We start from the raw sequence: 12,543 nt of genomic DNA, 5'->3' as shown, positions 1-12,543 counted from the left end.
ATTTTTGTCTGGAAATACTTTTTGGCACATGAAAATATGTAGAGATTTGAACAGAGTTTTTTACTGTATAAATGAAGTGCATTTAGAACATGTAGGCTTCTTTACTGCGTCCGTTCCTTTTATGTTCTCTGTTGTGTGAACATGTGGCTAACTAACTTCATCTTTCTCTTTAACAGGGTGTACGACTGTATTGTCGCCTTCACAGTCTGTTTACCCCAGTAATTAGGTGAGTCAAATTGGGAAATCCTTAGAGAGTCAATTGGAAGAAGTATATAGTCTGAAGATACTGTGTTTGAATGCAGGAACCTAACCCATCCTTTGAAGATCGTTCTCCTGGCAATAATCAAAGAAGACTGAAGGACTGTAAAGACAAAAAGCATAACTGAATCATTAAATGACTCCATTCAATATGACCTTTTTTTACAGAGTTTTAGAACCTTCTAGGTCCCGATGGATATGCTTATATACTTACTGTACGTTTACTAACACTCCATTACCTCATTTGGAGAGTCCCAGGTGCCTTTATACTCCAGGGACATTATTGCCCAAGATAAGTAAGCCTCCTCCTTTTTATCTACGCTAAAAGGTTTGACTTGCTCTTTTACTCCAGAGGCAACTTTTGAACCATTACAAAATGCTCAGTTCATGCTCGCACTAACTTGTTTGTAAAATACAAGTATTTTAGGCTTTTTTGAGTTTTTGTTTTTTTTTTTTTTTTTTGATTGTTTTGTGTTGAACAGGGATAAAGATTATCACTTGAGAACCTACAAATCTGTGGTCATGGCTAACAAACTCATAGACTGGTTGATTGCACAGGCAAGTATACACCTTTGGATTTATTTATGTTTTGCATTTAAATTCTAAGTTGAAAGGTAGCAATGTATTAAGCAGAATAACATGCAATCACTTTGTGTAAGAGTTATTAGAATAGCACATGTAAATGTAATCCTCTTAAACTAGTAAAGTAACTGAAATCAGCTGTATGCAGACATGCTGTTTATTCCTTTTGTGCTTATCTTTCTTACGTGCAATTTAACTTTAAATGTTTTAATGAGACTTAGCTTTTTAACACTGTTCATGGCTTAAAATGAAAAGGATAGCCTCTGAAAACTCTAAATTGTTAACTAGATGGATAAAAGTCAGTACCAATTTGCAGTCATTAGTTCTGTTTTATTTGTAGCAAACTAGGAACAAGAACAGGGTATCCTGTTCAGTCAGTCAACATGCACCAGTTTTATAAGATAAAAGTTAAAAACTTTGACACTTTCACATTCTATTATATTAAATTTTTATGGGAAATGCAGTGTTACTAAAACGTTTACATCTTTATTTGTAACTCTAAAGAGATATACCATATAAAGGTCCCTTCCAACCCAAACTATTCTATGGTTTTATGATAAGCATGTATATACTGTTTAATATGTGTGCTATAAATGTGTATATAAAGACGGTGGGAGTAAATATCATCTACAACTATTGCCAGCCCTGTGAGTTTATGCCGTTTTGTGTTTTGCTGCTATAATAAAGTAAATTAAAAAACCATATGCTATGGTTTAACAGGGTGATTGCCGGACGAGGGAGGAAGCTATGATATTTGGTGTAGCTCTTTGTGATAATGGGTTTATGCACCATGGTAAGTAAATATGTTCTGTACAAGCTATGCTTACCTTTTATTTAATGCTATCTACATAGTTGAAAGGGCTGGTAAAAGTATTACAGAAGGCAAAGTAGCAAGGGCTGGTAAAGATATTACCTATCCCCAGAAGGGATAGGAAGTTCTTTCATTGTATTACTGAAGAGACCTATGCTGCAATCTTCAATGAAAAAAAAAAAAAGCTATTGTATACTCTGAAAATTATTTTCAGTCAATTTTATAGCACATACTGAGGAATTCATCCTCTAAAGAATATGGGGGTGGTGTGTGTGTCAGTTTTATTAGCCACTTTGAAAGAAGTTTCTTATGCAGGTAATATACATGTTTGCACAGATGAGATCATAAAAAAATTAGGAAACACATAGAAAAGAGGGGAGATGTTTTTTTGGGAATGAATGGAGGAGCACGACCTTAAAAAAAATTGAAGTGGTGACAAGAGGAGAAAGTGGAGTGTAGAAAAATGAAAAAATCGTAAGGACACTAGCGAACAAAGAAGGGAGAGGAGAGCAGAGATATGTGCAGAACAAAAAATGAGGTGAGCAAGGTCAAATTTAATACCATCAGAGGGAAGATTTCAGTGAAAGGATTGAAGCAGTAGGTCATTTACTGAAATGAAAAGAGGAAGATATTATTTTCTTATCAGCTTGTTTAGAGAAGGAGGGAGAATTAACTTCCTCTCTGGCACTGTTCATTCTTTTTCCTTGCACTTTTAAACATACAAGCTGCATCCGCCTGCTGTTCTAGTTGCTTCCACATCCCCACCAAACCCATTTCTAATACTGAACCTGGCATCCTTCACCACATGGAAAGTGCTAGAATTTGATGGTGAGCATCTCCAGTAGCTGTCCATCAGAACTTTTCAAACCCATGTTTTTAAATCCTGTGTAGGAAGAAACCTTCTGCTTGGCATTTTCACTAAAACCATTTCAAGCTAATATGTCTTCCTCAGCTTGGTGAAATCCAGATGTTGGAGTTGGAAATGAACTTAATGACACCTATCTGAAATGGATCCAAAAAAAATTCATTGTTTATGTTAAAAATTAAGATTTCCCTAGATTCACACACAGAAATATTTTGCTGGCATTTAATAGGTGTATGCATGTTCAGTATTTTAGGGTTTATGAAAGGCATTAATATATGTGGTTTTGTATCATACAGTGTTAGAGAAAAGTGAATTTAAAGATGAGCCACTGCTGTTTCGTTTTTATGCGGATGAAGAAATGGAAGGGTCAAATATGAAGCACAGACTCATGAAACATGATCTGAAAGTAGTAGAAAATGTCATAGCCAAGTCATTACTGGTGAGTGAAACCCAAGGATTGCATGCTTTGATGACTGAAGAAATTGGTTGTAGTGACAATAAATTAGCACTGTGTATAGTTATTTAATGGGGATGTCCTTTAGCTCTTCTTAACGCCTTTCTGAACAATATTTTGAACAATTTTATTTTTCAGATTAAATCTAATGAAGGCACCTATGGTTTTGGTTTAGAAGATAAAAATAAGGTGCCAATTATTAAAGTGGTGGAGAAAGGATCAAATGCCGAGGTATCAAGTATTATAAATTATCTTCCCTATTTTATTCACTTGATCACAGGTGTATGTTTTGTACGTCAGTGGGGAAATCTATGGTAGTAGAAGGTAACAGTGACAACTTTCCAAGAAAACTGTGGTTATGAATCTTTTTTTTCCCCTTTTTTCTTTGGTTTTGTTTAAAATACTGCTCTGACCATTATCAATGCTCAGTTTGTGCTCAGGTAAATTGTCATACTGAGTGGGGATATGAAAGTGATCATTTTATTTTTATACATTTTTTAATATTGCAGTGATGACATTGATCATGAGTGGAATAAACATTTTTGGTAGAATGTAAACTGAGTATAGAGCTAGTCTGTGAGTTGCACTAGGTATATTTCATAATAAAGGATGTATCAAGTTTTGGATGAAGTCTAGAATTTGAGAATCTGAATGAAAAAATTGCAGCCTTTCTGTTTGTTGCTATTACTTTAGATGCTCTTAGAATAATTTCATATGCTACTGAACTGCATGGGAGTCTCTGTACATGTAAAGATAAAGAATGAGTCTCTTCCATGAGATAAATAATTTGGACCTAGATTTCAAGACTTTCTAAATCTCATGATTGCATAGAAATTTAACGTAAAAAAAAGGATACAGCAAATCAATAATATAATACAGCCACAGTGCTATATAGGGTTATTTCTAGCAGTCAGGTTCTGCCATGATCTCAGATGGTGCTAAGATTTAGCCTGTGCTCTGAGCCGCAGTGTGTACTCCTGCCATCCAACTAGTTACAGTTCCTTTTTTGTTAGACCTGAGTTTAAAACCTGTAAAGCAATTTGGCTTGTGATACCTTTGGCTCAAAGGCCATGAAATGTTTAAGGATTTTTTTGTTTGTTTGTTTTGGAACTTAATATATATTCACTTACTGGAATATTAATCAGGTCTTTATGTAAAGAAGCTTTAGTTCCTTTGGAGAATGATGGATGGACAGATTAGGTAGCATCATAAAAAAGTAAATTGTCTCAAGGAAAGCTGTTGTGTTAGTTATTCCAAATATTAACTCATATTTTAATACTGTCATAAAATCTTGATTAAGACTAAGTCTTGTATTCAGGTCTCTTCAGAATGGTGTTTAATGTACCTTTCAGGTCAATTTAACCAGTTCTAGAAGTGTTTTATGGTTTAAGTCTTTTGTGCGTGATACATGAAGGAAGCATAAAGAATGTAAAAGCAGTGTGCATGTCATTATTCCTATTGGGGTTGCATGCCAGCAGCAGAAAACATAATGTTACTGGTTATAAAAAGCAAATGTATACACAGCTGTCATTGTTTTCTAGATGGCAGGCTTGGAAGTTGGGAAAAAAATCTTTGCCATTAACGGTGACCTGGTTTTTCTGCGACCCTTCAGCGAAGTGGATTGCTTCCTGAAAGCATGTTTAAACAGTAGAAAGCCCCTGCGGGTTCTTGTGAGCACTAAACCACGGGAGTAAGTTATCATTCCTTTGGGGGAATTTGTATGAACTACAATTGACGTGAATTTTAAAAGACCAGTGGAGCTTCAGAGAGTACTACTGTAAAGTTATTTTAAATGCTGTATCTAATCTGACTTTGCAAAGTCAAGCAATTTGATCTGCTTTGATTTTATTACATTAGTCAGGAGAAGAAAAACACAAGTGTTTTAGATCATCGTCTCTGCTACTTTAAATACATGCAGGAACCACAAGTGTAAATGAAGTTTCCTTGACTATAATGGGCAGTTTTGATCACTTATCTCTCACTGTGTCTATTAAACAAGTTCCTCTGTCTGGGGATTAGTTGCTGGTTTGGCAGAAGTCAGACTCTGTGATCTAATGGGCCACTTCAGCACGTGTGCTGGCTGTGTAAACAGCAGGAGCAAGTAAACAGCTCCCCATCTTTATGTAACAGGCGTATTTCTGTACACAGTTGTGACCATTCCTATCTGAACACAATTTTTGCTATGTAAAAGAAATACAAAGTGAGGACTGATGGCTGGGTTCAGTAAATATGTAGATGAGCATAGGTCTATTAACAAAGTTAATGCAGTTATTATTCGTTTATACATACCAAATAAAGAGGAAAGTAGAAAACAGTGGTCAGAAGCAATTTTGATCAAATTTTGCTGGGTAAGGAGGAACCATACTCTCTTACCAGGTAGCACACACAGAGTGCCTTGGAAATGGCTCTGGTTCAGCAGCAGAATGGAGACGTGTTTCTTACATTAATAAGCAAAGGTGTCTTGAGAAATGCAATGGCACTGCAAACAAATAGACAAAAACAGCAATAAGAAAAATTCCCCAAATGAGTAGATGAGAGTGTTGTAGCAAGTATAAAAGGCGTATCTTGGCCTTTCTTTAATGTAGATCTTGGTTGAATTTCTGATGCAACTTGCTGGTGAAAATGTGGGTGAATTTCAAGATTGACAGAGATAATCTAGTGAATGAGGAGTTCAGAAGAGCTGAAGAATTTGTTTCTCAGTGCTGCCTGCTTTTTGTCAGGAGCTGCCGTTCATACAACTCTGTTGGCTAAATTCTTAGCCTAAACTGCCAGTGATGGTCTTTCATAGCTCATCAAAATATTCCAAAAGCATTTTCAAAATGAAACTGCATAGATTGTATCAACCTTCATTAATATATAATGTATACTACATGATTCTATACTTGTGAAAATATTTCAGATGAAAATTCGTTAGTCAAATATTCTAATATTTTTTAAAACTTCATAGACTTTAGTGGGTTTTGGATCTCACCTTTGGTGACAATTGTCTCCAAATGCTAAACATTATGTATACCAGAAAAAAATGAAAGTACAAGAAATGATGCAATGATATTATTCAACATAATATCTGTAAATCAAGTTTATTAAAGTCCAAATGTATTTTAAATAACTTTTCAGCATTAATTTGAATTGCACTGGCAAATAGAGCTTGGGGCAGAGATCCTTGAAACGATAACAGAGCTGGCTCTGGAAGTAAGGGCTGCTAAGTTATATCAGTGGACTGTTATGCATGACCTAACTAGCTCTGATAAGGGCTAATGCAGCTGTGTTGCTTTTTCTGGAACCCGAGCTGATATCATGTGGATATGCTGGCTTACTTTAGGTGAGCTCAGGGCTTCATTTTAAGGAGTAGATGTGAATTTTGATTCTGAGAACTGTTTTTGTTGGTCATGTTTCAGTAGGTTTATTACTATTGCACTTAGACTAGCAGGAGTGTAGTACAATGTGCTTATGAGTTACATGAACAGCAGTAGGTGATTCTTGCTTGACAAACCTCAGTATTTTACATAGCTGCCTGGAAAAACTGCAACAAAATATTTTTTCAATATTCCAGTTTTCATCAAGTAGACACTTAGATGTTAACAAATTGTGACACGGATCTAGTCTTTGCAATTTTCTGCAGCTTATCTACCAAGGCCTTGCATGATCTGTGGTCTCCAGGCTTGGTCCTCTTGGTTGGGAGACTGCCTGTCTTCCCAGGGCTTTCAGTGTTGCTGTGCTGTGGCAATTTGCCCAAATCACGTGCTGTGGTCATAATCGTGTAGAATTTACCTGTGAAACGGTATTGCCTTCCTTTGATTGGTTTCAGCATCTCAGCTTGCCCTTTTTCTCATGTCAGTGGTGCAAAGTATCTGTAAGTGGATGGTGCTGAATCTGAAACTGAATCAAAAGAAAATGTCTTGCACTCTTGTAACCTCCTTATTGCTTTGTATTGATACATTTATATATATCAATGTATAATATATATATTTATATATCCACCTTTTTATTGAATAACATTTTCTACATTCCTTTTGAATCTTTGTTTGTATCAGGACAGTGAAGATTCCGGATTCTGCAGATGGACTCGGATTCCAAATCCGGGGCTTTGGTCCATCAGTTGTCCATGCTGTTGGGAGAGGTAAGAACTATCAACTGTAGTGGTAAATATACATTTACTATTTAAATGGCATGGCTGAGATAAATCAAAATTAGGTCCAGTGATTCAACTTAGGTTTCTCCCCCAAAGTAACAAACAATATTAAATAAAACCAGATAAGATTGTTTTGTGTTCCTATAATTTGTAAACTTTGGATAGATTTTCTGTTTGTTTTTTTGTTTGTTTGATTTGGTTTGATTTAGTTTTGTATATATTTATATTAATGTAGGGAAATTAATAAATTAAATTATATCCGTGCATTCCTTAGAGATTAAGGAACAGCTGATGGATACAAAATCACCTTCACCAGTGAATGGGTGTTGGGAACCACTCACTTCCTGAGCATTATATTTGTTAGGTGGCCATGTAGTCCTGCAATGTTCTGAAAACATTTTACAGAAAATGCGCTTTTCACAAATCTTTTCAAGGGTGCTAGTGGCCTTGTCTGTCTTAGTAATTGGAGATGTTTCCTCTAATTTCTGTTTTGTCCATTTTGTGGTGTGATTTTCAAATGCTTGCCGTCTCTAACTCAATATGTTCTTGACTGCAACACTGGTGATGAAAGAAGGTGGAGCATTCTTTGTTGCTGTTTATGTGGTTAATGGTAGAGCCAACTAAAGCTATTTTCAGCTGTTTTGGGGCAGTTGTGTTCTTTTCCCCTCCCTCCTCCCTTTACAATTGAGGAATTCAAAGTGAACCGATCTGCAAAGCAGCCAGATTTGAGCGGAGCTCCATGACTTTTATTTTTCTTCCTAGGCTCTGGTGCCAGAAATTAGATTTTCAAGAGAAAGTCTAATAAAGTACAGACTGTTGAGCTGATGTGGTAATTATTTCTGCACCTGGATCTCAATTCAACTGCCTATCCTTATTCATTAAGCAAATACTTTATTCCAATTAGCCTCAACAGTATGTAAGCATGTGCATGTGTGGTTTGCTAAACCTGAAAGATTTTAAGCATATGCTTAAATACTTTGCTGAATTGGGATTTTGTTTGGTTTTGTTTAAGATTTGTGTTGGTTTTTTTGAGAGATATTTAAAAAGGCCTATTTAAATGTTTATTTTTAAATCTTTTTTGGTGGGGTGCGTGTGTTGCAATAGATGTTAATGATGTCACTTCCAAAGCCTATCTTTGATATTAGATTTAAAGAGGAGCTAAAGTAAGGGAAATCCAGGAATATTGTTCATTTCCTTGTCAAATATGTTCAACTGGCAGGTCCTGATGAGCTTTCTATTTGTCAGCCCTGAAAATTCAGTCTAGCCTTTTCTTTCCTAGCAGCTAGCTTTTGCACCTCAGCCTTGCAGTCTCTAGGCAATAGATTTTGACTTCCCTGGCTCCTTTGTGCCAGTATCAAGAGAGACATAAGGAGGCAAACGTTCAGATAGCCAGAACTAAGGTCATACTCAAGCAAACTGTCTTTTAGGAGTGGGCTTGAGTCACACTGAAAGACCTGGAGACAGGTGCTATTTTTGTAGTACCTGTTCATTGGGTGGAAGATTTTTCCAAGGTGGTTATTCCATTGTGGAAATAAACCACCAAATCATATATTTTGTGTTTGTCAAAGAGAATGTTTTGTTTTGTTCTCCCTCCACTCCTACTTGATTATCTTTGGGTATTTTTATTAAAGCTGTAAGGCACTCTGTTGTAATTGAATTAATAAAAGGATTAAAATAAGAACAAGATCCTTGAAAATAACCTTGAATTTGGATATTTCACTTAGTGTTTAATGAGAAAATCTAGTATACTCTGATATTTATGAATTGTCAGAAAGCTTCTGTTTTGTATGTAGAATAGAGAGACCTGAAGTAGTCAACAAGCTCATAAGCTTGGGCACATAAAAGAATTTAGAATAAAAGTGGTCTAAGTTATAATTAGTGAGTTTCAAGCTAGGGCCTTTTACCCTTTTAGAATCGTTTAAGACAAATTTTCCACATTTTCATATTACTTATCAACATTTGATTTATAAAACAGCCTTTGGAAAATAGTCTGGTCTCTTATGAAATCATCTGTCGAGGAACTCCATTTTCTTTGAGTCAGCTGACTTCAGAAGCACTCTGTGGTCAGGGGAAGTATGTAAGAATTGGTGAGAGCAGATTCTGATTAAAAAAGAGGCTTTTGGACTGTAAGCTTTAAAGGATATGTTTAGGAAATTAAGTCTGTTATTTATGTGGGTTTATTTTGAATAGGAACGGTGGCAGCTGCAGCAGGTCTCCACCCTGGCCAATGCATAATCAAAGTGAATGGAATTAATGTCAGCAAAGAGACTCATGCAAGTGTTATTGCTCATGTCACAGCATGCAGGAAGTACAGGCGGCCAATGCAGGTATGTCTCGTTTAGTACCCTTGCAGATTTTCTTCTAAGATGGTTTTTTGGTGGCTTTTTTTTTTTTTTTTTTTGGTCAAAATAAACAGTGTCGTGTGTATCTCTATCCACACATCTCTTGTGTTGGAGTGAGGTGAGGGGAAAGGATTGGTGAAAACTGAAGGGAAGCCAGTTAAACTATAAAAGCTTAAGATTGCTTAATATATTGCTGATGATCAAGGTCTATTTAATTTCTGAATCAAAATAAATCTAAGTTGATAGCTATTTTTTTTCAATATGGTATTTTTAAAGGATTATTTCAAGTGTTTCTGCGTTTCTATGTAGAAAGCATTAGGAGGTATATTGTCATCATGATGGAGAGGGGTTTAAGCTTGCTGTGTGCTCAGCAACAGGAGAATTCAATGCAAAAAACAGATCTTCTTCCAGAATTTTGTAGCACTTCAGCACAGAGAGCAGAGTGCACGTGTTCAATCTATAAAAGTCTTTGTGTACCCATTGCATTCCAATCTTGGAAATAAATATACATTCAGGGACTCAGAATTCCCCCTTTTTTAATATAAGCATGCAATCTTTGTTATCTTTTTCATGTAGGTTTAGGAGAAAATCTTAGCCTTTCAAGGCAAATTTAAGGAACAAAGGGAAGACCGGCTGGGTTCTATAATGTAGTTTTTCCAAGTCCTTGCTAATTTTTCATGAACTCTGAACCAATATCATTAATTAACTTCACAAAATCTTCCAGTACATGTTAATTGAGAAGAAAAATCCAATTAAAATCAAGAGTGAAATCATTCTCCCACACCTACTGCATAGATATGAGATAAGAATTATAAGTAAGAGTTAGAACTTATGAGTTAGAACTGTCTTGCATATTACAGTCTCTATGAAAATGGGTGTCCAGATGTTTGCATTTAAACTTTTAATACAGAATTGAAGTTGTTACATAGCATATCAAGATCCAGCTCACCTACCCTTTAAAGCAAGAAGCTCTCTAGTAAAGAGATGGTGCTTTGTTCACTAGTAGCAAAACTGACTAAAATAAAAGATAAATTATTTCTAGCAGGTGTGTTTGCTCTGTGTAACTGTAGAATTCCTATAGAGATTAGTGACATTCAAAGAGGATTGGTTAATGTTGGCTGACACTAATGCCTTGACATGCAAAATTACTCTATTTTTTTTAATCCACTTTTGTAATATGTTGGTGTACGTAACTGTTTTTCCTATATATAGTATTTATTTCAATCTTAAAATGTAGCTTATTGTAATTCAACAAATCGCAAATAACTAAAATCCCCAGACTGATCAGAAAAGCTTCATTTAGGATGTAGTACTATCACATGCCATGGGAGAACTGTCTAGACTGAAATAAAAGGCAGTATTCCCACTGGTGTTAAGATAGCTAAAATTTCATTTCCTATTCAGAAATTTGGAGGTTTAATTATTTGGACCATGACTATGGATTTCTCCTATTTTGTAAGTACAGTGCGTTAGCCTATCATTTAATTAATTCAAATACTGCAGTCTTTCCTGTGGTTGACAGTTGCATAATTGAAAGGGGATCTTTTTGTCTTTCCTGTATATTCTACTTCTCGGGGTGAGGAATATTCCTGCTTGCCTTGCAAATGAAGTTTCATTTCAGATTCTTGAAGTGTGAATAACTGTGTAACATTGCTCCAGATCGTATTGCATTATATCTTGTGTTAACTTTTGAAAGAGGGACCTCCAGTTTAAGTAGCTAGTCCATAAGCCATACTAAGTTCAAACAATGAAGGAACCCTTAGGCATAATGCAAATCTCCTATTAGAGATTGGCATGGCAGTCTTAATGCTGCGAGACAAACCTGTAAGAGTCCATAAATAAGCAGCAAATTTTCAGGTGTACCTGCAAAGAAGCCTGGGTTTCAGAAGTGTTTCTGTCAATCAGCTTGTGCACAGGTGTCTTCCAACAATCAACAGGAGAGCTCTTAAAGTTAAGCTTCCTTACTAAAATTTTTCAGTGCCATTGAGTGAAAAGTATGGATATCATCCATGGATGAACCTAGGAAACCTAGAGAGAAATAGTGCCTTAATCGTACGAAAATCTAGTTATCTATTTAATGGGATAAGGATAGTAGCTGAATAGTGTATGTTAGCAAAGCATAATTGGAAACTGTGTGAAAGTTGTAACATTCAGCTTAAAATTTTGCTGTCCTTGCTTAACTTTGAATACTTCCACAAACTTCTTTTCAAGGTCTGTGAATTCAGATTAGTCATAATCGTGTCATTTATTCTGCTGTAGCTTTGGAGAGGGAGTGATTAAATGACTGTCAAGCTGCTTTTGAAGTGTAAGGGGAAGAGAAGAGTAGTTTGGAGATGCCATATTTGATAGGCCCTTCTGCAAGGATGTGATGGGCATGTGGCTGAATAAGCGAAGGGGGAGAACAAGGTACGAGTTGGGTACATGGCTTCTTCATAGGTTGTATGACCAAGCCACCATTCCTGTGCTCACATGTCGCTCAGTCACATCAGATGCTGGACTTCTGGGGTGATTCTGTCTTTTTTTTTGGCAGCTTTGCTGATGGGGGAAAAATAAAGAACATCCACTAAGATAACTGTAAAGGCAAATATAAGTAATGAAGGCTTTAGTGTCTTTTCTTCTTGCCAGTGACATATGGGTGATAGACTAACTGGACATACTATATCTTTGTTTGGTATTCCATAATATTTGCCAGCAGATTTGTGGCCACACAGCAGATTTAGCCAGGCAAAAATAATTTGTCTTAATTTTTTTCATGATTTCTTGTCTCAAATATTTTTCAATCTGTAGTTTGATTTGAAATGTCTTTGATTATTTTTGTCAGAGCCATGAAACTGATGGATGTCATGCTGTCACAGATTTCATACTGTCTCATGACAGTATACTGTGAAATAAAAAGTTGACAAAATGCTTCAGATGGGTTTTAGGCAATGCCAAAATTCTCACAGAATTTTCACAATATTATTTTTAACTTGGAGCTCGAAAAGCAACAAAGCTGATAATAATCAGGGAATTAATGCAACTATTTCATGTTTGAGAGCAGTGAAATAAGTTGCTATCAATTGCACTTGCAAAGCTTTTGCTAGCTGTCTATTTTTGTTG

The 12,543-nt window shown here is 35.8% G+C and overlaps 1 protein-coding gene and 1 long non-coding RNA gene across 3 annotated transcripts in view; one reads left to right on the top strand and one right to left on the bottom strand.

Moving 5' to 3' along the window:
* The window catches only part of PREX2 (phosphatidylinositol-3,4,5-trisphosphate dependent Rac exchange factor 2), a 173,320-nt gene that overhangs the window by 79,159 nt on the left and 81,618 nt on the right, over window positions 1–12,543 (top strand). For both annotated transcript variants that reach the window (XM_030495245.1, XM_030495237.1), the window contains exons 14-21: window positions 177–226; window positions 741–816; window positions 1,561–1,633; window positions 2,813–2,955; window positions 3,109–3,201; window positions 4,512–4,660; window positions 7,005–7,090; window positions 9,293–9,429. In XM_030495245.1, coding sequence (XP_030351105.1) covers window positions 177–226; window positions 741–816; window positions 1,561–1,633; window positions 2,813–2,955; window positions 3,109–3,201; window positions 4,512–4,660; window positions 7,005–7,090; window positions 9,293–9,429 — 807 coding nt within the window. The remainder of the gene's footprint in view (window positions 1–176; window positions 227–740; window positions 817–1,560; window positions 1,634–2,812; window positions 2,956–3,108; window positions 3,202–4,511; window positions 4,661–7,004; window positions 7,091–9,292; window positions 9,430–12,543) is intronic.
* LOC115611802 lies at window positions 5,294–7,062 on the bottom strand. The gene is made up of 3 exons (XR_003992701.1): window positions 6,952–7,062; window positions 6,742–6,849; window positions 5,294–5,449 (listed from the first exon to the last, which is right to left on the bottom strand). It is a non-coding gene; the product is annotated as an uncharacterized LOC115611802 (long non-coding RNA).

Source organism: Strigops habroptila, chromosome 1, assembly GCF_004027225.2.
Source record: "Strigops habroptila isolate Jane chromosome 1, bStrHab1.2.pri, whole genome shotgun sequence".
Classification (NCBI taxonomy): Eukaryota; Metazoa; Chordata; class Aves; order Psittaciformes; family Psittacidae; genus Strigops; species Strigops habroptila.
Note: the sequence above shows the minus strand (reverse complement) of the source record. Positions and strands in the feature narration are given on the sequence as shown.